This window comes from Porites lutea, chromosome 9 (genome assembly GCF_958299795.1).
Source record: "Porites lutea chromosome 9, jaPorLute2.1, whole genome shotgun sequence".
NCBI classification, from domain to species: Eukaryota; Metazoa; Cnidaria; class Anthozoa; order Scleractinia; family Poritidae; genus Porites; species Porites lutea.
The window spans coordinates 26,187,001-26,213,273 of NC_133209.1; the positions used below are offsets into that span (position 1 = coordinate 26,187,001).

Sequence of the window (26,273 nt, forward strand, 5' to 3'; positions counted from 1 at the left end):
TTGTCACGTCACAGTTCAATTTATTCCCTATAAAGACATTTACCCTACGCGACAATGTAACAGAACCATAACACTAAGTTTCTAGGACAGTGAAGTAGCGGCGTATTGCATCAAAAGCGTATTTAGCTTACTGTCATTCTAAACAACTTCTACACTGTCGAAGAAGTAACTGTTAGTTGCATTACTAATTGATTGCACTGGTGTTTCAAAGCAATCCATTTGCCCAAAATCATGGGCTATTTTAAAGTTATTTGACCCGCATTAGGGATACTGAGCCCGCGTGTTGGGGGCGGTATGTGGGGCTTGTGTCATGCCCGATGATGCGTTGCTGTGAAAGTTTCCATACTGTTGACCGCTATGGAAGTAGTCTCCAGATCCCTTACCGCCACCATGGTCGCCGCCTGGCAGATAGAACGGATTAGAAGATCCAGCGGTCTGCGAAGGATTAGAATAACCATGCGTATTATGCATCATGGTGCCTTGATTCTGCGCATTATGTGACTGCGCACCGTAAGGGAACTGATCATTGCGGTGTTTAAATTTCTTTTTGTACTTGTTGTTGCCACCCCCATGTTGCATGGGACCGCGAGGAGTCTGTTGATTTTGGAATTGTGCATTAACATGCGACTGCTTTCCTTGGTAGCCAGTCATAGACCGGGGTCTCCAGTTTGTGTGGTGCTGGTTGGGGATGAACGGCGGGCCCTGATGAAGAGGAATACCTTGCTGCTGTTGATGTTGCTGCTGCTGTTGTTGCGAAGCTTGACCAGGACTTGTCCTTTCTAAGGAATTTCGCTCAGAAAAACTTGTATTTTCTGTCACTACTTGCTGGACTTGGGATGGGTGATATGCCTAGATGTTAAAAGGTAAATTAGCTTTAAATAGTTTAACAAGCGAAATACTTTACATCGCGACGGTTTTAAGTGTTAGGAGCACAGAGATACACACACTGCTCCACAGAGAGGAGGAGAAAAGGACGCCCTACCTGATTCGCCTCTAGCATTTGAAGGCACCGAAGTCCGAAGTTCTGGACTAGTCAATATTGTTCTCTTTCGTCAAACTGATTTCGGAGTGCGAACATCCGTTTATTGATAAACCGATGGTCACAACTGTGCCCTCTTTACCAAGCTCAAGGCTATTAGGCCTGGGTTCGAAACTGTATCCTAGCAACATACAGCGCATGCTCCACAAAGATCTTTCTAGATTCATGCAGTCTTTCTGAGCAGGCCAAAATCGAGCAAGTGAAAGAAAGGCTGTGCTGATAGAACGCTAAAAAAGAACAAAGAGATATTTTACCTGCATTTGCTGAGGCTGGTACATCATTTGAGGTACTGCTGGGGTAAGCTGCTGACCTACGGACACCGCAGGATGGGGCGGCATATGATCCTGGGAAGGTACTGGGTAAATTGAAGGGTAAAACATCATCTGCTGGTTTGCCCATTGCTGGCTCATATGGACATGGTACTAGCGACAACAAACACAGACAAAAACAAGATATTAAAATACGCTTGCATACCAGGCAAAAATGCGGTTGTCGGTTTGTATTCACAAGCACTTGCAGCTCCTTAACTCCAGCAGGTAATAGAAAACTTAAGATTCCAGGACGAGGACGGCTACGAGGACGAAATTTAATTTTAAGTTTTCTCGCCTACTCTCTAAAAATAGACACCCCGGAAAGCTTCATGATTCTTTTTTTACCACAAAGTTAGTACGCTTATTTCCATCGAAAGAGGTAAAGCCCTCTCCTAGTCGCTCAATGATAAAATTCCTAACTTTTGATAACTTGTTTTCGCCACTACGACATTCTGGCCAAAACTGGAAGTAGACTGACGACGGCTACCACATTTTCCCGCCAAAATGACGCTGATTCGCGCGCGCACACTACTTAGTATTGGGAAAATCTCGTTCTCTTAGCCGTTCTCGTCTTAGAGCTCTCTGTTACATTAGGGATGCACGAAGTCCATTTCTGGTTAAAGTGCGTCGCTCAAAAACGTATTGCTCAAAGGAGCTGTGTCACGAAATTCAGCCAAATTAAGAAATTACAAAATGCTCGTTAAATTAGGAGAAACATAAAAATAACCGCTTAAAACATTAAAGGAATGTTAAAATAACACAACAGAAACAACAGATGCCACGGATGGGCAAAACTGAAGAAGACTGAAACGGATTGAAATTAGGGTTTTTGAAAACTGTTTAGCCTAACAGTCTTTCAAAGCTGATCCCTGCTGCTTGCAACTTCAAAAATAATGCTCAGGAGACATATTTGTTTGTCTCGGATCTCTGATTTTGTCATTTACACGTAATTTCTTTGCTTACTTTAAGTTCCATAGCGATTGAGGGCGAGTAATTGGCAAAATTAAACAAAATGAACTGGACTGCCATGACACAGCTCCTTTAAGGTTGATTTCCACTGACGCGTTTTTGGCCACGCACATTAACGGACGTAAATTTTTATCACGTACACAAAATAGAGGCAATATAAAAAGTGTTGAGATGAAACACGAAGTTGAGCGAGGTTCTACTTTTACGCTTACGTGCGACCTTTCATACATTGCCTCTATTCTATTTGCGATCGTAAATTTTACGCGACAGTGGAAATCAGCCCTTAAGTTCGCCGTCCAAGATAACGTATAGGTACTAATGCATACCTGGAATCCAAGGTTGTAAAAATAACGAAGAGTATTTGGATCTGCAAAATAAACAAAACACACGATGAGTCAAGCAAGTACATTACCGTATTTTTCACTTTTTCTGTAATTTCTTTATCAAACTTTAAAATTTACCTCCCTTCATTTTTTAGCCTAAGAAAATTGCCCATATTTTGGGACGCCACCTATTGTTTCCATCCAAATGACGCATCACTACCCAGACCTCGGTAGTGCTTCTGAAAATTTGCTTCATGATATCAGAAGCACTACCCGGATCAAGGTTGTAACACGTCATCAGTATGGAATTTCTGGGCTCGTTTCTCAGACGTCATTTCGCGGGAAAACCACTGGAACTGAAGCGTCGCGAAATGAGGGCTGTTTTCTCGGGCTATTCATTTTTCGACGTCGCACGTGGGCTTTGGTCGGTGTTGTTTTACGCACATTGCACAACGTCAAAGTATGCAAAACAAGTGTTACATGATCGTTTTGGGACGCCAGCGCTTTTTATATTTATAACGAGTGGTATTGAATTCGTCTCCGAAAACAGTCCCATAATAAAATTCGACCCAAACCCAGCCTCAAACGGTCAATTCCCCACTCCAGAAAGTATAAGGAGAATGGGTACAAGCTTTCGACGCAACGATTTCTGGGATCGTTTGTGGGTGTTGGGGGGGGGGGGGGGGGAGCGGAGGCAAGCGTAAATTATGATTGGTTAATAGTTACTTTGAATACCATCGCCCAATCATAACAAACGCTTGTACACCCAAACGATCCCAGAATCCATAGCGCCCAAAGGTTGTACCCATTCTTCTTAGAGTTTAGGAAGAGGGAGATTTACCTTTTTTGACCTACAATTGGCGACAAAATGAGTTGAGAAACGTCGCCCAAAAGGGGCTCTTTGACGTTTTTCTGACTTTAAAAGGGGAAAATGTAGCTTTTCCTCCTCCATCCCCACCATGCAATGTTGTGCCGGAATAAAGTGTTGTTGTTGTTGTAATTGCGAATTCACTACCTGCGACTGAATACTTTCTTCCTTTCCCTCCCCCTGGATTTCGTAATGCGCACAACAGACGTCGCGACAGAACAGCTCCTTAAGACATACACTCACCCTCTGGCAGATCCGAGCCATCGCTTTCAATAGATATCCCTTGGGGCATGCGCGGATGACTGGTCATGTTTGGTAGGGGTGTGTACATCACAGGGAGAGGAGGTAGCTGATACGTCACGGATTGATGCTGAGAAACTGTGGGGTACACAGAGGATGCGGAATCTGCTCCTTCTGCACTCTGGTTTGTGTCTGAGGCGGGAGGGGAGGGGACTACTGGTTTCGTGTTCTTTTCGCGGTTGAAACTGGATCGTATCGAGGTGGTTACTTCATCTTCGGATGAGTTCTTGTTAGGCTTGTCATTCTGTGAAAACAAAAAGAAAAACAAAAAAAAGAAACAATATAGTAAACACTCGCGAATAAGAACCTACCTTCCAAAGTCTGGCAAAATACGTTCTTGTATTTTGGGGTACTAACTGTCAATTTAGGCTAAGTATGTTCTTAATTAGGTCTACAATTTTTATGAAGGCGATAATAGATTTTTCATTACAAGAAAAAGAAATAACCTTGGATCGGTCCTTAAAAATACGGCATTTATCCACAATTGTATTATTTTAACCCTAACAAAACTGATCACCGAATTAAAATACTGTTTGGAAGAGTATCTTTTTATTATACTTAAATTTACAATCTCAAAGTTACGCTCCTTGACTAAATCGTTTATCATAATTTAAAAGTGACCAACATATAAGAACCTGCTTGACCTTGCTTGGCTAAACAGGTTCTTGAATTTTTGGGTATTAAAGTGAAAAATTTCTGCAAGGAGGTTCTTAATCCACTTATTCACGGGTGTGTACTGTATAGTTGAACTGCCATACCGCACACAAGTACTGCCACAGATAAACACCTTGTATGTACTGCAGAGCAGTAACCAAGGAAACACACAAACAAGTAAAACAACAACACTTTTGGCGCCTTCATACATAACCCTTTTAAGTCCCGATAGTGACCAACATCAATTTTCTCCCAATGATATCCGTATATTGTAAAGATTAGGTTATGAGAATTAATAAAATGATCACCCAAGAGAAAATACTTCGATCTTTTGTCAAATTCTCTCAACTCATTCTTTAAGGTAATATATAGAGGTCAGTTTGGAGAATTTGTACGTGGATATTGGGAGTTAAAGGGATAAGAGCAAAGACCAGAGTACTTACAGTTAAAATGGAAACTGGAGAACTGTCTTGCTGTGAATAATCTGAACCTGGAGGCGGCTTCATCACAACTGAAACTGCAAATAAACACATACATAAATAAACAATTATAAAGAAAAGAAGGTGTCAAGAAGAGAACAAGGTGTCACGGCAGTCCAGTTCATTTTGTTTAATTTTGCCAATTACTCGCCCTCAATCGCTATGGAACTTAAAGTAAGCAAAGAAATTACATGTAAATGACAAAATCAGAGATCAGAGACAAACAAATATGTCTCCTGGGCATAATTTTTGAAGTTGCAAGCAGCAGGGATAAGCTTTGAAAAACTGTTAGGCTGAACAGTTTTCAAAAACCCTAATTTCAATCCGTTTCAATCTTCTTCAGTTTTGCCCATCCGTGGCATCTGTTGTTTCTGTTATGTTATTTTAACCTTCTTTAAAGTTTTAAGCGATTATTTTTTTAACAGGCATTTTGTAATTTCCTAATTGACTGAATTTCGTGACACAGCTCCTTTAATGTTGGCTTACGGGAGGGGTAGGTGGGCAGTTTCCCAGAAACGTATAATGACCCAAGACGGATAATTATACGTTTCTCCAGCAAATACAAAAGGAAGCACGAATGGACAAACCTGAAGTAGACTGAAACGGATTGCAAATGTGGTTTTTGAAAACTTGTCAGCCTAACAGTTTTTCATATTTCGTTTTGTTGTTTGTAAGGCCCGGTTCAGACGCCGATCTTTTCATGAGCCGAACCTAATACATTGAATTAAGTACATGAAAAGTTCGGCGTCTGAATCAATTAGGAACGCCTGTTTCCATTTGGAACGGCTCAGCCGTTCTTTTCGCCTAGCCCGGCCGGGAATTTCGCCTTTGGAGCGACTTTGGAACGGCTTTGATTCAAACGCTGAACTTTCATGTGCCGAACCTAATGTTTAAATTATTATAACGTATTTTGTGTTTTTGTGGGATACAAACGTGGTAGAAGTGACGTCATGTAAAAAGGCTCCAGTAATATCATGGGTAACAAGTAACGCTTACAATTCTAAGGTTTTGTCTCGTTTTCAACACACGAAAAATTTTAAAGGGTAAAGTTTAAAGGTTTTAGACAAAGTACTCTCGTTGAAATCCTCCTTGCTGGTAAAAACTGTGCTTCGTAACATTTTTGGACCTGGACGCCATCTCAGATACATGAACGTTGCCAAAGCACTCCTGTACTGAATTTGATCAATGAAATTATATATTTTAGGGAGCTTAAGAAACGACGACCACGACAGCATTGATATCGCCGCCGTAAATGCTAAAGCTCCCTACAAGAGACCTTTAGATTCTAAGGCGAGTATTACGACTAAGTAGAGGTCGCGCGTTAACCAGGGTCATTTTGGCGGGAAAACGTGATACGGGCGTCGTTCAACTACGAGTCGTAGTGACGGAGGAAACAACTCATCAAACGTTAGAAGCGATCGGGAGAGGGCTTATCCTCCTCCGTATAGATAATAGTGCTAACTTTTCTAGTGAAAAAAAGTAAAATGAAGCATTCTGAGGTGTCTACTTTTTGACAATATGCGAAAAAACTTCAAATCAAATCTCGTACTCGTATAGTCGTTCTCGTCCTTGAATCTACAGGTTTCTACTGACTCTGAATTTCGCGCCAAAATTTGTTGGGAACAATTTGTTAACCACGTTATTACACAACAACAACAACGAAACTTACCAAACGCAGGGTGCAAAGAAAGTCAATTTTACAGTCTGCCATTCGGGCAAGCTGAAGCTAACATTTACTAGCCCAAACATCATTTCAACTCCCCCAAAAACGTTTTGATGAGCAGATTGATTTCACAGTTCCTCTATGATTTGGATTCCTAAAAAAACTTCACTTGTCCGTCGGGCAACGTTAATAACAGAATTCACTAGCCCGATAGCAAAACCCACTAGCCCCGGGCTATCGGACACTACTTTCTTTGCACGCTGCAAACGTCTGATCTTTCTATCAAGAAAACAAAAACAATACCTAGAGTGGGAGGAGCCAGGATTTCCCTTTTGCCATCTTTATAACTCAAGTCTTTTCCTGTGTTCAAAAGAACTTTGATTTCTCCAGCTTCACTGGGGGGATCATCAGCAAATTTAACAGTCTTTTTTTCAGGCGAAGACGAGGCCGAACTTTCCCCAGCAAGTGCTGATTTAAGACTTGAAGTCTCCTCTTTTTTCACTTGTTTGATATCATCCTCTTGACAATGAGGTGGAGTTTCAGTTTCGGTAGCTTGCTGAGCTGGTTTAGTACTGGTTAGGTTGGCCATACGAATAACGCCCCTCACGTTTGGCTTCATAGTAGACACCTCCTCTGTCTTCTTTATATCTTCTTCTGTTTCCTTAGCGGTAGCGTTTGGTTCCTCCATTTTAACTGATTCGTTTGACCAAGCAGTTCTCGATTCTGGCTCCGCGTCAACATGTGCCCCTTCTTTGACCACAGGTTTGGGCGGTGTACTTTTTATGTCCACAGTTGGCAAATCTGATCTTTTCTGATCTAGTTCGTTCACTATTTCTTTTTCTTGCTTGGGAGATTCACGCCGCTCTGGTCTGCTGCTTTGTAACGCAGTCTGATGACTGTTAGGTTCCACCGACTTGATTTCCACCTTCTTTCCTTTTTCTGCTTCCTCTTCCAGCTTGTTAGGGACTTCACCATTATGAGATGCAGCAAGGGATCGAGGCTCACTAGCCTGCGGTCTCTCTTCATTTTTCTCATCTTCTACTTTGGCCGAGTCTGGCTGCTGATTGGTTGGCGAGGCTGGTGTACTGGCAGGTTTGCTTTCTGTTGTTCCCGATTGATCAAGTTCCTTGGGCATTGAGGGTAACGGCTTTCCTTGAGCGTTTTTAAGCCGACTCCAGAACTCAGCAGGAGTTTGATCAGGCCCTGCTTCAGTTGATACAGGCTTCTCTTCAGCTTGTTGAGTCTGAAGAAAAAACCACAACACAAGTCATTTTGTCTTAATTTTACTCTTTAACGCTGCCAGCGTGGAAACAAGTGCTCATTCTTCGCAAATTAAAGTTGAAGACAAATGGCATAAATTATTTATACCTTCCAAGTGCCTTTGACATGCAAGTACATGTCACTGACACTCGTTATTAGGAAGCTCAAGCAACAACTACAGCTACGAAAACATCCTTTAAACATTGAATTCGCGCAACTTCAAACTTTATTGGGGTTATTCCATCTCGTTCAATTCGACAAATGCTGGCAATTTTTTCTAGAGGTGAATTCTAAAAGACTGGATCAAAGTTCAGGAAAAGAAAAAGGAAGTCGTTGTCTTGTGTGCACGTCCTCAACAAAACGTGAAAATAGGCACTTTTACGTCGTAGTCGTGCAACGACGACTAAGAAATGTACAAAAAAGCGTGATACACGTGCAAACTTGTTGTTTTGCCAATTTAAGCCTATTGCTTTTTTGCCGTTCTCGTTTCCGTTACCGTCGTCGTCGCTTAAGCTCCCAATTAAAAAAAATTGGAAAAAATAAGAGGGAGAAAGGAGTGGGGAGTTTTTGCTTTGTATGCCAATTCTTCTTCGGTATAGTCACATGTCTGGTAGCCTCCCACGCAGACGTTCTTAGGGGTTCGTCACGCGTTCCTGCCCCACGAACTTTGGATAAGTGTTGACTCATTGGAGGGGCAGGAACGCGTGACGAACCCCTTAGAACGTCTGCGTGGGAGGCTACATGTCTGGACGTTTTAAATCCGAAATCGCAAGGAAACACTTTGCATCCGAAAGAATGTTTGTCGGATTAAAAGATGTGCGTAAATTAAAATTCCTGTGACTCCGAACACATTTATGAATCCTTAAAATTCTCGTCTAGTGTACACCTACTCTTAAAAAAAAAAACCGATCAGTAGACAACGTTAGTCTGCGAGCAGTCTACAATTTTTCTTTTCGAAATTTACTCCACGCTTAACCCATGCAGGCGAGCCGCGATAAATTAGGGCCTATGTCCTTATCCCTTATTTTAGCGTTTGTTTTTTTGCAATCGCATTGACTGGGATGAGAACTAGAGGGATTTTAAGAGAAAAGGCGGGCTGCAAGTAGTCTAATATAACGTAAAAGTCACCTACAGGTAAGGCTGGAAATGCTGCAGGATCTTTTTCTTGTAATTCTGCCAACTTAGCTTGTTCCTGCAAAAGACGATTCAGAATAAATTACATTCGAACCTTCAATAAGCGAACACTTATCCAAACCACCAAAACTTTCTCAGTCGAAGTCTTATAGTCAGAACCTCTTGTAAACGACCCCTTAAAGCGACCATGACTAACAGCGAACGGGGGTGACAGTTCAAGAATTTTCCTCTGTTTTTAACCTCTTGTTAACGATCGTTTGAAGCATGGCGTGATCTCTGTGTTCGCTGTATGTGCTATGCTCTTAGAGTATTACCAGACTAAGAACTTTTAGTGACAGCATGGAACTCCTTGCATGCAAAAACATCCGCCGAACGGGAAAAGATGGCGGCTGTACATTTTACCACAATTCCTTTCGAACCTAACACGGCCAATTACACATTAAGTCATATTTTTTTTTTTTTTTTTGGGGGGGGGGGAGGAAATTCGTCCTGTAATAGCAACATTGCCTGTCCTAGGTTTGAAGTTTATAAAACTTTTTTGTGCGTTTTTATGAGCAATTGTATGGTTTTCATGCGCTACGAACTGTAGGTTAATGTGCCAGTCGCCATATTTTTGGCTAGGGTGGATTACCTCCATAACGTAGCAGTGTCAAGGCTCGATTCTTCTAAGCGATCACCTTTAGAGGTCTTCGCATTGTGTGTGGTCTTTACGGGAGGTTTAACTTGACTAAATTGCAAGCAAAAAAACAGTCCAAATGAGTGTGAGCATAATAACAAAATTCAAACTTACTGCTTCTTGCAGCTTGGCCTCTTCATCAGCTTCTTTTTGCCCCAGACCCCGCTCATCACGCCCTCGCTGGTAACGTCCTCTTCCTCTTCCTCTTGAAAACTTGTCACGTGACCCTGCACCAGGCCGCTGTCTTGGAAACGAATCATCCTGTTGCAAAACAAGACATATCAAGTGAATAAGGACCACTTTGTCTCCGTATTGGTAGACACAGGCTACAAATTGTTTCGTATGTCTAAAAGGTGTTTCTTGACCACTGCAAGTGTTGTCTGATTGACTATATCCTCTAGCAAGGGTTGGTATTTATTGGGCTGTCTATTTTTTACCTGGAAACCCTTTCTGGTAGAGGTGTCATCACTTTGTTCATCTCCCTAAACAGTAAAAGTCATAAATAAATAAACGGCTAGTAAAAACCAAGGGTTAGGTAGAGCGGGTGAGTTTCAGGATTGCCACTGCTCTTGCTTGCTCTTGCTCCACGCAACGCTGGGTACTTTGCGTAAGTTTCACGTGATAGAAGGTCAAAACGCGCGTGATCAGATTAGGACTGATAGATGGTACAAAAGCCAATGATCAGATTGCGTTCTAGGCATTCCATAGCCTTACAGAGAGCCTGTTCATAGGCTAGCCATTCCATTCATTCTTAGTGGAAGTCTAAACAAATGTTGGCTACATATGTGCCAACCATGCGCATCCTAGAGATTAGGACTGCGGGCTCTTCTCGTCAACCTCAATAAATAAATAAATAAATAAATAAATAAATAAATAAATAAATAAATAAATAAATAAATAAATAAATAAATAAATAAATAAATATATATATAATAAATAAAAATAAATAAAGATATTACGCAAAACTAGTAGTTAACCTTAAAGTTACTGCCGCCTCTTGGTGGTGGTCTAGCTGACATATTTCTTCTCCTTCCTCGTTTTCCTTCATCCCGCAAACCTGCTCAGAACAACAACATAATTAACAAACTTTCACAGGTAGAAGATGAAATGGCTTTTCAGCTCCAAAAAGTAATACAAGACACACCTTCATTGTTGGATGGTCCTCCTGTTGCTTCTGATTTTTTGTAGTAACCTGACAATTCTTTGTAATTCATCTCTACAAAATAAATATGTCAAGTTCTAAATACAGTCGTACCCCGGTTAATGCGGAGACAGAAAGGGCATAAAAACTGTCTGTAGTGTGCGGGGCAGGACATTGGCATCGTCCAATTAAACATCTTAAAGCTACACGAAACCTGGCTTTGTTCCACGGCCCATGTCCGTAAAAACACCCAGAAGTTGCTTATTTATACATCACTTATTCAAAAACCGTTCTCTCCATCATAACTGAGTTACTCGTTGTCTAAAATAGTCAGAAATTCAAAAAGTCTACACTTTGCTTACTCCCGTCAGTATTCTTCGGCATTGTAAACATCGACATGCTGTCATTTTAACTTCGGAAAAGTTAAGGCTTATTACAGCACACGGATGGCAAAGAGGTGTCCGCATTAAAGAGGTTAAGACGGAATCCATCTGGAAATTGAGTAATAACTGAGTAATTTTAATTTTCAGTGGACAAAACCTTGTACCAGAATATTTTAAGCTACATCGCATTCTTTTCTACACTTTTCAAGGTCTATAGATATAATTAGTTATCTGTAATAACACTAAAGACAATTTCTTATGGGAGTCCGAAAAAACTTGATAAATTTCAAATTTCCCAGGAATTCAGAAAACACGGTAATAACACCAAAGACAATTTCTTATGGGAGTCAGAAAACACTTGACAAATTTCGAATTTTCCAGGAATTGAGAAAACACGGTAAAATTGTCATTTCAAAGATTTAATTTTGTGAAATTTAAAGCTTTTGAAGTTTGTTTTCTGCTCCCATAAGAATCTTTTCTTTGCTGTTATTTCATATAACTTATCATTCATTTATAGCCCTCGAAAAGTGTAAAAAAGCCGGGATGCAATATGCTTGAAATTATTCTGGTACAAGGTTTTTGTGCACTGAAAATTAAAATTACTCAATTTCCAAATGAATTCCGTCTCAACTTTTTATGAGAATCAGTTGACTGGACAAGAAAAAAGTGTCCGTGTGCGCATTAGCGGGCGTCCGTATTAAGCGGGCTAAATGGAAGGGTTTTCCACAGCAATAAAGAAAGCTGTCCTTACTAACGAGCTAACCATAAAGAGGAATTCGACTGTGGAAAGTAAATCTTTTAAGTTTATTTTTCATATTTTTTCAAAACCTATTACATAACTTACCCTGCTGGTTGGCTGTGGGTTTCAAATTTTCAAGTGGAATCACAAAGCTGCAAATAGACATCCAAAGTCAAACCGTAAATTTAGCACTAAAGTAAGTAACTGTAAAACTCCAAAATAACGCGGTCAAAGAAAATGAAGCTTTCCACTCAAACATGATGGGAGATTTTTATCATTAGTATTTTTCCGTTAGCTTATTTTGAAGCAGCATCTTCATCCTACAAAGGGATATGACTCAATCACCTGCTTGGTTTGATGCACCAGGCCTTGTTGGAGAACTTGTATCGTAGACTACGAGTAGTCCCCCGTTTTTCTTCAGGGATAGAAGAGCGAGCGAAACGCGAGCGCGCGTGAAAATCACCCCACGCGAGAAAAGACGTTTCTCTCTCCCCGCCACGTGTCGGCTTTTCTCCCGAGGGGTGATTTTCACGCGCGCTCGCGTTTCGCTCGCTTCACTATCCCTGAGGAAAAATGGGGGACTACTAGTAGTCTACTTGTATCGTAAAGCAATTCACCACTTTAGAAACGGGAAGGCAACTGGAGCCGAAATGTGTCCCGCAAGTGTTTCTGGGATGGGTACTGGGGACGCACCGGTCAGCAATTGGCTAATTGTTTTCCTTTCCCTAGAAACAGTCCCAGAAGTCTTTGCGAAAGTTAACTCGTCCTAGTTTCCATTTGGTTTTTACAGTGGCGAATACACGTAGAAGTACACTGGGTGCATGCCAGAGGTTTCTCAAGCGCGGTTTCGGTTTGTTAAGTCTTAAAAAGTGACTACCCAGGGTAACAAAGAACTGCAATATCAATAAATAAACACCAGAAAAAAAATACAAAAGTGACTACTCTTCTCTTTCTTTTAAAAAGACTTCGTCACATATACAAATAACGATAACGCTCTACAACCCAACGCGACAAAAAAAAAAACAAAAAAAAAACAAAACAAAAAAAACACGCGCGCAACCTTGTACGAAAATAAAACCCTGTAAACATATTACCTTTTATTTTGAAGTTCTGGAATCCTCACCTGAAAAAAGGCAAATAACTTGAGAATGAAAACGAAGGCTAGTTACAGCTTTACAGTTATTGAACATCACAGATAAGAAAAAGAAACTAAAAATATAAGATTTAACTCTCGTTCGTCCAATGGAGTATGAATTGAGGAGCGAAAACAGGGTGGAAAAAAGAGCCTTCTGCTTGAGCCAAATGGAGACACATTACTGAGATAAATTACTCTGGTCATATATTTACATAGAATGCGCTATAACTACCAGCACTTCAAATTTTAATGTAACACTGACATAGGTTCAGTCTTAGTTAAAATATGAGGGGAGGGGGGGGGGGGGGGTAAAGAAAATCGTTTGTAATACAGAGGACTTAGTTATATAGATGTCCGTTATATCGAGGTTCCACGGAAGCTTTTTTTTATAACTTTTGGGTTTTTGCCATATGATCACTCCTGGTATTGGTTAAGTGGGTGATGAATACTCGCTTTCACGGCAAAAACTCAATGACACTTGTATCGAACCGAAACTAACACATCCAATCAAAACAAACTCTGACCTCGAACACACTCAATCATCTATGATTACTACTAGTAAAACAGTGGGCATGTATCTTGACTCACTTCAATACTTTTTTGAATCGGAAGAGAGAAAACAACGATAGCCTCATAGACTTTGTCTGCCACATCTGGCTGTCCTAACCACGCCTAAACATGTAAACAAAACACATCAAACAACGCTTTGATATTAACAGAAATCAATTACCATTAAATTGCTAACATGCATACTTATAGTCACATTCTAACTTTCCCCTTCGGACACACAATCATAATTATATTTTCCTAACCAGAGCAGTTACAAAAAGGTCTATTATTTTATTGAGTTACCATAATAAAATTGTTATTATTAAACTTGGACATCGTCTTAACTTAAGTCAACTTACAAAGCACTTGTCTCCAGGCTGGTATTGGATGCTTGCTGCATAAAAACGATCTTCCCTTTCTTGCCCTGAAGAATACATAAAAATGTTTACATTACACTTTCTGTTAAGACATATGATGTAACATTCATACACAAATTAAAAGTTTGTCAATACTAGCCATAACCAGGGGCCAGTTTAAAAAGACTTTTACAAGTGTAATTTAGTGTGCCATTGTTTAAGAGTCTATAGACAATAGCTACACTTGACCCCAGCTTATAACTTATAACAGAGTCTTTCTCTTTTTGCCTCCAAGGAATTACCACCACGTTACTGAGTGGAGGTGTTATGTGCATCTCTCACTCTGTGACCCCTAGAGCTAGAGTCAGTAGAGACCAGACAGCAGTAGTACAGACCAGACAAAGCGTGATCCACCGGTCTTCCAGGTTGGGGATTAGGCATGGGGCTAACACTGCTTCTGTGTTAAAAGTAGCCTGCTCTTGGCTCCAAGATAGTCACGAGCAGAGATCATGAAAACTTCTTTTTGGGCATAATTAAGTAGGTTATATGCAATCTACAGAATCAAAGGGCTCAGTTTCCTAAAATGCCTACATTTTTTAAATTTACTCCACTAGCATATACACTGGTTATCATGCAAGCCTTAGAGAATTAATTCATAATTTATCCTCTTTGTGACACCAGGCAGAGCTGCCCCTAAGATTTCAAGTTCCTTGGTATATGCAATTAGTAGGCGGAGAATACAACAACTAGGAATTTGTATTGGTCCTATTTTCCATTCGTTTCGTATGAAAGTAGAGAGGGGCAAGCTCATAGCAGCGAGGGGAAAGCCTTGGGTCCCCGGCTCTTATTGGCAGCTAGCCCGTTCCAGGTGTTCAGAAAGTAGAGTGCAGGCGGAAAACTGACCAGTCTCGCCTCATTTCTCCCCTAGTTTTCCCTGCGTATGATTCAATTCACTCCCCACCATCTGAACTCTGAGCTCTACTATCTGAATGCCTGGAACAGGCTAATTGACAGCTCTGCACCAGACCATCAATTTTAATAATAATAATAATAATAATAATAATAATAATAATAGTAATTAAAAATTTATAACGCGCCTTTTCCATGCAAACATGATCAAAAGCACATGACAACACGTAAATGTTAAAAGAAAATAAAAGCTAAACTGAGCAAAATAATAAAGGCTAAGAATAAACAACGCTAAAACTTAAATAAATATAAAAAACGCTAAATATATTACATAGTAGGTTAAAAAATTACATATCAAAAGCTAGTCTAAAAAGATGCGTTTTAAGTAAAGATTTAAAACATTCAAAATTGTCCTCAAGACGGATGTGAAGGGGCAGATTGTTCCATAAATTAGGGGCAGCAGATGAAAAAGCACGATCCCCTAAAGTCTTTTTCAGTTTTAAACTAGGATACTTTAAGATAAGATCGCTAGCTGAACGGAGATTATAGCGCAGCTGTTCTTTAATAGCAATCAAATCGATCAAGTAACCAGGCGCGTGACCGAGATGGCTTTAAAAATAAAAAGAAGTATTTTAAAATCAATACGAAATTTGACAGGAAGCCAATAAGCCAATTTTAAGTTGGCAACTGAAAGATAGGCCACACTACCATTCTTACAATCCTCCCAAACTTCCAGCTCCACATTGCGATACAGTTCACTATCAAGTGAACGCTTTGCTTGCCATCCATGTTTCTGATCCAGGTTTGGTTTAACAGACTCCTCTCTTGATTCCTCTTCATAAGTTCTGTTCTGACGAGCAGACTTAGCTGTAAAAGAAGATACAATCCTTGAAAGTTTAGTCACTTAGAGAAGGAATAGTAAAACAATTATTATTGATTCAAATGTAATCAATGCACAGTGGAACCTTGATATGACCAAACAGAACCGAAAAAATAGTATCCCAGCGTTTTTCTCACCCTAAGGGATCAATTTACAGAAATACACTATTTTTCCACTCAAATTCTTAACTAAGAGCAATTCTTAGTTATGAATCAGGCTATAAATATATGAAACCAAAATGTTAATTAGCTGACAGGGTTGTCAGAAAGTTTTGAGGTAGATGACTGAGTTGTCAAAGTAAGCGGCCAGTCCAGGGATATTTTATTTAAAAAAACGCCATCTGTAAAGAAAAAAATTAATGCCAAGCAGAGTAGCCAGCTGATACTAACCAAGCAGGTGGCGATTTTTGCCAGCAGCCAGCTACTGTTGACAACTCTAATTAGCATCTATCATCTTTCTACTGTTTGGCATCTTGAATTGTTTCCAAAGTGCATTGAACGTAATTATATATTGGTTTTATGGCTTCCAGGACCATGAAATGTTAAAAAATATGACTTCCAAAAATTGAAAACATTTAAGAGGTGGGTTTCCCATGAATTTTCACAGAACCAAAAAATTGTTATGGATGGTTTCCCATGGTCTCTGGGCACAGAAACAAAGTATTGTTTTTCATGAGAATTGAAATCCTAGGGCTTGAATTTTTAGAAAAATATTTTGAGATCGGTCTGGAGAATTTGTTTGTTGATATTGGGACTTGAAGGGTTAAGGCCAATGAAATCTGTGGAGACAGGGCAACCAACCTTTGCTAGACCTGCTCTTGACCTCTGTCCAACCAGTATTATCTTCACCATCATCCTTGAAAGCCCCATCATCTTCTCCAAAGCCATTTTGATAAAATGTTGTTGAAACATTGTTTGTGTCAGGAGTAAGATTCTGTTTAAAGGAATTTTCTCTCCTGTCAAGTTCAGAAAACACCCTTTGGTACAGAATCTCATACATCAATGCTGTTATGAAAGAAAAAAAATGGATTAATGAATAATTTTCCCTTATTAGCTTATTTATCTATATGGTTTTTCCTTGTCTCGCAGTGTGCAATGAAAGTCATGTCCAATAACTTGGGACTACTGGATTTTGTAACTTGTAAATGAATTATATTCTTACCTGTAACTTGCCCGATGGGCAAAGTTATGTTTTTCAAGAGAAGTTTTTGGGGGAATTCAAAATTACAGAAGTAACTTATCTACGATAAACTATTTAAATTCCTTAATTCATGGGGATCAAAAGCTGTTTTTTAACTGATCTGACATAGTAAAGTTATTACTCTTAAAATTAAAAGCAAGTAATTAATTAACTGATGGAGTAGTTAATTAATAACTCATACTTAATTAATTAAAAATTCTGCTAATAAAAAATTTTTTTCAGGCTAGTAAAAATGAGTCTCCATCTAGTACATGATAGCTATAGCTTGTCCAAATGGGCCAGCTGAGAAGTTTACTTTCATGCAAAAATGAAGTGTAAGCCCAAGCCCAGCCAAAAATTGATACATTAGTATGTCAGACCTTCTTAATACATCACATTCCGAAGACCCAAAGTTCAATCCATGCCATAGCCGATTTCAAAATTTCTCAATCTGGAGGGATTCCGCTACGAACTGCAACACAATACTTTCAAACTTACACTGACACATAGCAGCATCCTTCTGGAATTGTACACTGTAGACAGCATCATAATGGTTTCCATTGGAGTAGCAGAGAAGTATCTAGCCATAAAATAGCAAAATCATGAATAAGTGACATTTTTTCACATTTTATTTCTTACGAGAGGGAAGGCAAAAAATAATTTGCGAAGCACAATGCCAAGTACAGTCAAACCCCATAAGTAAGCACACTGAAGGGGCCATCGAAAAGTGTCTTAATAAACCGGTCATGTTATAAAAGTCAAAAAACACCTTTACTTAGAACAACATTCTAAAGAAATTAAAAGAGACATTATTATCATCAAATTAGACATGTCTACAAAAAGGGAACCTTCACAAAGCCATCATTCTGTAGATTTAATCCACACCAAGAGTTTAAATTATGGGAAGTCAGCTGCAGCAGTAGGTGTAGTAGCAAATAAACTGATGACTACATATATATAAGATAGATGTAGAAAACACAAGTCTGCAGTGTAAAATACAAAAGAGCCTTGGTGTTGGTATTTCCAAAAAAACCAAGTTGCGACAAGCGCCATTGATGAAGCAATGATCTTAGAGATTATAGCCACAATCACATTGCAATTTCAATCAAGTTTGAGACAAGGGATAAAACTAAACCCTTTATACACATTAACCACAATGATTAATATCTTTCATGACAAGTTTGACAAAGTTAGTTGTGCAATGATGGCAAAGAAACCTGCAAAGAAAGTGCTGCCAATCAGAGTTTTGGGTTTATTCATTTTCATTGTCCACCGATACCCATACAGAGGCTCACAATATACCGTAAATTTCCGAAAATAAGCCCCTCCATGTATAAGCCCCTCCAAAATTAATATAAGCCCCCCAAACCGGTAACGCAAAAAACCCTCCGTTAAATCGCCCCCCCCGGGGGCTTGTACTTGGAAAATTGCCCTCAAATACAAAGTAAAACAAAGCAAAAATGGTAAATTTACTTCCAACTATAGGGCTAGTCTAGCTAGTCCCCGTGGTCTTTAGAGCATCGATTTTGAAATGCAAATTTCCCTCCGTATATAAGCCCCTCCAAAAATAAGCCCCTCAAAAAGAGCCTTTGAAAAATATAAGCCCCGGGGCCTATTTTTCGAATTTTATGGTAGCCTGCAATAACTGCCGTCTTTCCTCACTCCTCGCCACTTGGGACATTTTGCCAAGAGAGATGTCTGCGCCTCAGCAACAGAATCTCAATAATGATGACATTAATCAAAGTTTACATAATTAATCCGGTAGTCATGGGGTTCCAAATGTACATTTGTTCAATTGTATGGTTTTGGGTTCATCTGCGAATGAGCTCCAGCAAAACTCACATGCTTCTTCTAGAAAAGAATGTATTCCACAAATATTGACCATTTTGTAATAGATTCCTTGTGTTTGCATTTGTAGCCTCTTGGCTTTTGTCTGTCATTTGCAAACAATAACTAAAACAATATAACTACTACGTTGACCAATCAGAGCTCCTGACCAGATTATGGACAGATTTTACATCATCAGTATGGAATTTCTGTTGTTGAGGCAAGGACGAAACGTCCCAAGCAGCAATGACAGAGGAGAAACGGCCGGTTTTGGAAGCTACTCACAACAGGACACAGACACTGACGTCAACTGATCAGAATATTAAGTAAGCTTACTACAATATGCTAACCTTGTCCTTGAAGTCATTGTCTGTTACTTTTGTTGGTTCAGCATTGACGTCTTGATAAACAACAAAATCTTTCCTGAAAAAATATACGTACAATAAAATGAATATTATCACCGCTCTTTCTCAAATTTAGGTACACATGCAGAGTTTTCATCTTGTTATCGAAGGTTGTTGCAGATCATGTTCACATGGTGTTCACATGGCAAACAATTTTGACCGATGACATTCCACCAAGGAGGAGTACTGAAATAACGTGACTATAACCGATAAACAACTATAATCTGATAAGTACATGAAGGACAGATTTAAACACTGTTAGGGTTTACAAGTGAACTTCTTATTCTGCTACAACAATTCTTTAACATGACAAAAGCTTTTGAAAACCAAAATTGCCACTCATCATAATGCTAAATAATATCGGTAGATGTTTTCACAGGAAATGATAATTAAGTGATGCTGTAGAACAACAACTTACGAAAACCCTATTTATATTATGACCTTGTTAATGTTACTTAGTGACCAAAATATTTTAGCCCAGATTTAAACCTGCATTTTGTTTTGTTTTGAATTTTTCTGTAAACCTCATTAAATACAATTCACAACAATAGGCTCTGGGACAAGAGACTTCTCAGCATGATTGTGAGGCTAATGTCACTCAACTTCTTTGCAAAACCAAAAATAACCATACTGAGCCACTGGAAAATGGTAGAAATCTCGAAACTTCAAAGCTTAAACTTTACCAGTAAGCCAAAGGGAAATCTGTTTCAAACAACAAAAATGTCTTGGAAGAGCAGATCGTACTTAACAGAAACTTTGAAACTTTTTAAGCTTGAAAAGTGTAAAGTTTTTTAAATAACACGCTCTATTAGAAACAATGTCAACTGAAAAGAAGGTTTCAATTTACCTTGCAAGTTTTGAAAAAGTATGTCCACTCCAATGGAAGGTATGAATTAAAGAAGTTTTAATGATCATTGAAAATAAAATCAAAACGACCTCAGGGTTTTACCTTGTTTAAGAATTACGAGACAATCTTTGCATTTTTTATTAAACTCACTCACCAACCACTATTTTGGTCAATTTCTGGTTGGGGCATAGGCTCATTGTTTTTCTCAGTGACAACGAGCTTTATATCATTTTGACATTTGAAACAATGATTTCTCAAGTCTGTAAGTAAGTTTTGAGCTCTCGGAACCTTTCAATGTTTGAAATTTTCCTTTGTTTTGGCAACTCAGCCACAGTTTTCCCATGTTTGCATGCCTTCTTGGTGAGAAGTGACCCGCATTAGCCTCACTTTCGTGCAAAAACAAACTTTTATCCTAGGCTGCCCAGGAATAAGAAACTTGCCTATTTCATGGTTATAAAGAGGTTATATTTTAACGAGGTTCCACTGTAATGCTTTCTTAAAAAACATTATATGGGTCCTTGTATGGTTTTAGATTCAAGGAATTAAGGCTTGCAATTTCGGATGAAAGCTAGATCTCTCATACAAACTGCTCCCTTCAAAAATATCAGATTTGTGCTTTCTTGTGTTTCCCTGCTACAGAGAAGAATTCACTTACTTGTACATCAGAGAAAGTGCGCTTATCTCAACCTGCCCTGCCCATTCCTACAAACAAAGAGGTACATGTAAGAATTGGACATTCATCACTGTATGCTAGAGTTTTTATTTGTTATATTATGTTTATATCAATTAACAGGGGCTGCATCACAACTATCCTGTTTAGTTATTCAAATAAATGACCCTCAATCACTAGGGAGCTTAATATTAGTGGAGAAATAACAATTTTATGTCAAAATCATTGTTTTGTGACAAACAAACATGTTTCCCAATAAATTTACAAACAGCAGAGATAATCTTTGATAAACTTTTGAGATCAGGCAGAAAACACCATAAAAGACGAAATAATTAATTGTATGACAAAGAATTAATTAACCCAGGAAATTAACTAATCGCCTATAACCACCCATGTGGACCCATGTCCAATGTATGGCTTGTGTCTTAATGTATCAACACCTGCTGTTCGGCCAGCGTATATGCTGTGGTTTATTTTTATGAACACAGGTTTTGGGAACATGAACAGAGTCAGAGAGAAGGAAACAAAAATTAGACTGACTTGCAACATTTCAACCAAAAGAAAAATGTAATCCATGCCATTTTGTATGGGTCAAATCGAAGCTTCAACATCCCCCCCCCCCCCCCCCTCTGGGCAACCCCCCACGCATTTGACTTTTTTGAGAATTATCGTTCAAATTCCCCCCTACCCGAGCCAAAATGCCGTTCAAATGCCCCCAGGCACACTAGGGTCCATTCAGGTGATCAAATGCCCCCACCCCAGGGACATTTCACAGGCATATGAACGACAGAAGGACGGCAGAAACGCCTTCAGTTTTCAAACAAAATCTTTATAAATACAGCAAATAATTCGCATTCAATATAATAAAAACTGAGAAACACTGAAGGCGTATTTAGTACAAACAAAACTCTTATGCAAAGTGGCAGAAATCACTGTTACAAGGTCACTGAATGCTCAGCTTTTCTTTGTGTGTCATGCAACATACAAAGCATTATATAAAAAAAAATTCCACCTACTGTGATTACTACATTCCATACAAGCGATATTCATCACCATTTCACTGACACGCATCATCGCTCACCTTATTAATAAACATACATGTGGCAGGTCAAAGTAATTGACCTCTGTTGAGCTTTTTATTGTTGTATTGAATCGCGGGCATACAGTAGGTCAGAGTATGGGTATTGTATTTATTCATTGTCAACACAGCTTAATACATTGATATATTCAAAGCCTGAATCCAATATTTCAAATATTAAAATTTAAACACTTTCAAATGCGGCACAAAGCTTGTTTAACTCTTTCCTTGCAACCAATTGGCCACAAAGGCACACTCTCTTCCAGGAAAATCCTCTAATACCGCATCCACCATGATAGCTCACCACGTGCAATGGAAAGCGCCCAGAGATTTCACATGAAATCAAGGGTACAGTTCAAATTCCCCACCCTCTACATGGGGATCAAATTTCCCACCCCTCCTCCCTGGGACGGCAAAGGTGTCAAATGTCTGGGATATGCCTGGGGGGTAGCGGGGCAATGTTGAAGCTTCCACTTGACCGATACATTATGCGTGCATGCACTGTAAATACAGTACAGTTGTAGGAAGACTGAGATTCTTGTTTTTTAGAAAAAGACTATTTTTAAGAGAATTTGGGGGATGTTCCAAGTGCACTTAAAAATCAAATTTCATCCATTTTGTTTCAAGAAAGCATTTACAGAGTTGAAGTTTGTTACCTTTGGGTTCTGGAGACGAAACAAGTGATGGTCAAATGGTCCTTCCAAGAACTGCGAAGCAATGCAAAAACAATAATTAAAAACTAACAGTAAAATGAAGCAACCCAAGCAAGGGTTTCTTCATTGATGCTTTAAGGCATGAGCACTGGTCGGATTTAATCAAGGTTTTCAACATTTACAATTAACGTAAATTGTATTTGTTGCGAAAAAGGTAAGGACAAAACTGTGTTTGTTACCGAAAATTTCTGGAGTTGAAGTGGCTCCCTGTTTGTTACCGAAAATTTCTGGAGACGAAGTGACTCCCTCCGTATCCTCAGTGGAGTCATCTGAACAATTTTGGCGTAAAATACGCCAAATTTGGCATATTTGCAACCCTGTTTTGGTAGTGAAAACAAAATGACTGAACAGTCGCTGAAACATTTTACTTGTTTCACAGTGAAATATTGTCCAAAATCAGCAAGAAGACAACTCAACAGACAACCTCTGCTACTTGGAGTATATTATCTGTAGACCTGAATAGAACTTTTATCTCCTAAATTTCCCGATGACGATGCACCATTGATATGAACTTAACATCGACCGAGGTTGGCAAGTTTTAGCTTGTTTTCAAATTTAAAATTATTTTGTAGGAATGATAAAACAATTATTGAATTCGGCTTTCGTAGGATATGAAGAATTCTGCCGATCTCAGAGGGTGTTATCCACCTCGGCTAACACCCTCCTCGATCTGCAGAATTCCTCATATCCTACTCAGCCTCATTCAATAATTGCTAAATGTGTGCCACCATGAAGATTAGAGCTTTTTAGCAGTTTACTCTGGGATAGGGTATAAATATTAGAGAATTGCGGTCTGAAATACGATATCTTTATGGGAAATTGTTCCATAGTATAAATTGGAGTTTCTGGAACAGGGGACCCAGTGCCACCCCCCACCCACAAATTCCCAGATTAACCCCTTCCTGGGAACTTATCTCACTGAAGTGCCAGACTACTACCCAATAATCATACAACCCCCATTGTGTGGTTCCAGAAAATATCCATACCCCCCCCACGGAAGACCATTGGAAATTCCGAGGGGGAGGGGGGGTTCAAAGGCAGTAATTTCCGAGAGGTATGGGGGGTTCATGGGAAACTATTTTCCAAGGGGTGACAGACCATGTACAAAACATTGAAAGCAACGTACGATCGATCTGAAGCATAAAAACATACCTACGTACGTTGTTTTGAAAAAAAAGTCGGTACTCCTGGCCATTGACATGAGGTTAACATCATTAGCTTTAATGTTTCTGTTTTTCTTTGAGTTCGCTAGCTTATCTCCAGAAGAACGATGTGTCTTTGGAACGAAGTCGAAAACGATTGAAAATGGCGGACATAACTGGAGTCTTGTCTTCGTCTCATCTTCGTCTGACCAACATTAAAGTGCTTTCACTTCTGTTCACTGAGTATCCCTTTTCGCTTCCTTGACATGCATGACACACATTTTTAATAGGTTTCATGTTTTATCAGTGTTTATTGTGCGTGGAAACTCATGAAAAATGCGATGAGACGAGAATACTTTCGTTCCCATTTCTTGCTCGACCTTCACAAGGCCCGGCTACCTGGCTAGTAAATTCTGCAATCGTGACGACGTTCACGAAATCTAGCGCATTGGCATGTACGTGTTGGTGAAGTTTTCGGCCCTTAAATAATAGTCAACCTGAAGAAACTGACAAAATCTGTAGAAATATAAACAGCCAGACAGGAACCTTGTAAGTTTCTGGGTTTTTCTTGCTACCGTTTGCAAAGTTGTTTAAGCGGGTGAAACTTACATTCTCTTCATAACGTTCGTGTCGCAGTAAACACAAAAACGTAGAACAATCGACGTTTAAACTTTGCAAACCAAATGTTTAAGCTTAATTTATAAGCTTACAAAAAAACAACACAGGCATAATTTGCAAACGTGATGGCGAAAAAGCTAAAAGTTTGGCTGAATAATAAACTTAACAAACGTTTACGCTGCACTGTTGTAATAAAAATCTACCGTATTTTCATAACTGAGTTAGTATTAACTTTCTTTGTTTTTAAGTGCCCAAACTACTTTGAATTTCCAAAGTGTGGTAAGCGAAGTCCCCATTTTAAAATTCTGGAAATTCCTGGGGGGAGGGGGGGTCATCAGAGACCCCCTCGAACGGAAAATCCTGGGAGGTGGGGGGTGCAAATCAAAGTGTCTTCTGTGGTGGGGGTATGGATATTTTCTGGAACCACACATTGTGAAAGATATCAACTGAAAACAGCATGACTATCCATCTTTCATAGAGTTATTGTAACAAGAGATACAATGTTCAATACAGGCAACAGAGATTTAGAAACAATTTAAATTCAATTAACCAATGTTTACACTGTTATGAATAACATAAAACCTTGGACAATGGTATTACCGCTTCAAATTTATCCTTGTTTCTTCGCATGAAGTCTATACAGTCCTTGCGAACTTGGAGATGTCTGGCTTGACAGTTGTATACCTACAGGAGATATTAAGCTTAATGAGAAACTGATTTCATATGATCGAGTTTCTGGCTTAATGTAGTGTGAAACAATGTTAGGGGTCTGGTTGGTTCATATTACTGTGTACTTGTAGACTTTGAGAGACACTGATCGTAAATAGTGATTTGAAATGCGAGTGACATTACAGAGTAGATTCGCGTCGGACACTTGCTTAATTCTTTAGACAAGCTTGTGATACGTAAAGCGAAACTTCGATCAAAAGCTCGTGCGCTTACAAGGTTACCTCACATTACCACCACGATTAACTTGAAGTACACGGGAAAAAGAGACTAAAAAAGACTACATTGTTTTGAACAGGAGGACAGCAAATTAATGAGGGAGACTTTCTTGATCATGTTCAAAGTAAAAAGTCCGTTTAAAACATGTCCCACTCTAAAAGTGAGCTAGTAAATAAGCTTAAAAGAAAAATAATATAAACTTAATTACTCAAAACAAAAATGGGGTAAATGGACTAGATGGTAGCTTACCTGCTCAGAAACTGCTCTAAAAAGGCAGGAGCCATCTTTAGCAATGGGCTTTCTGAACAAGTCTTTACGAGCCAAGAATTCATCCATCGCTGTTTCGGTGAAACTCCCAGCACTGCTACTCGGAGCACTATTGGGGACCGGCTTTTTCTTGCGCTTGATGTTCGAAGACGGCATTCTTGTAAAGCAAGACTGTTAGCTTGCTGCTTTATAGGATATTCTGTGTTCAAGGTTTGTTTCTCATGATGACTGTTAGTGAGAGAATTGCGTTTCTTTACATGATTCTCGATTCAAGAAATCTCATTTACCACCACGCGGGTCAGCCATTGCTGCGCAGAAGAGACCGCGTTCATAGAGTGACAGCGGTTTAGCAGTATAGGAATGACGTCATGTAGTGTAGGTCCTTCAGCTGGTACCCAGAGTCCTAAAGCCCTGGTCAAGGCACTGGATCGGCACTGGAGGGACTGGGACACTGGAGGTCGCAACTTTTCCTGCTCCCCCAGCAGAAAATTTTAAAATTGGGGTCTCGGAAATGTCATCTCCTGCGTTTTCTGCCGGACATTTTCTGTAAATAAAGCCGAAGGAAAATGCAGTAATTAGTTGTTTATTTTACCAATTTTTCTCTCGTGTTATCGGTGAAGTACAGATCGACTGTTTACGGCGTCAAGGACGTTACAAGCAAAGGGCGAGATGTGTACCCTTCAGACGGGCAAACTCTGTTATAATGCCATCAATATCAATTACGTCCTTGTACTTGTGCATTTTCAGAATTGCAAGAGAGCTCAATCTCTCGTCAAGTAGGAGTCAACCAAGTTATGAGAGCTACATTATACTCT

The 26,273-nt window shown here is 39.4% G+C and overlaps 1 protein-coding gene across 2 annotated transcripts; it reads right to left on the reverse strand.

Moving 5' to 3' along the window:
* LOC140949271 (uncharacterized) lies at window positions 1-25,787 on the reverse strand. Of its 2 annotated transcripts, XM_073398495.1 has the most exons (23): window positions 25,441-25,787; window positions 24,847-24,930; window positions 22,430-22,480; window positions 20,681-20,727; window positions 19,125-19,197; window positions 17,446-17,527; window positions 16,569-16,772; window positions 15,597-15,755; window positions 13,983-14,047; window positions 13,663-13,746; window positions 13,034-13,062; window positions 12,045-12,091; window positions 10,821-10,892; window positions 10,654-10,733; window positions 10,114-10,158; window positions 9,791-9,937; window positions 8,999-9,058; window positions 6,910-7,849; window positions 4,908-4,981; window positions 3,754-4,054; window positions 2,646-2,686; window positions 1,294-1,461; window positions 1-849 (listed from the first exon to the last, which is right to left on the reverse strand). In XM_073398495.1, the coding sequence occupies exons 1-23, from the start codon at window positions 25,612-25,614 to the stop codon at window positions 262-264; spliced, it is 3,615 nt and encodes a 1,204-aa protein (XP_073254596.1). In that variant the 5' UTR covers window positions 25,615-25,787; the 3' UTR covers window positions 1-261. The 2 variants fall into 2 exon arrangements, with proteins under 2 accessions (XP_073254596.1, XP_073254597.1); XM_073398496.1 differs by lacking the exon at window positions 10,114-10,158.
* Window positions 25,788-26,273: the final 486 nt, after the last annotated feature.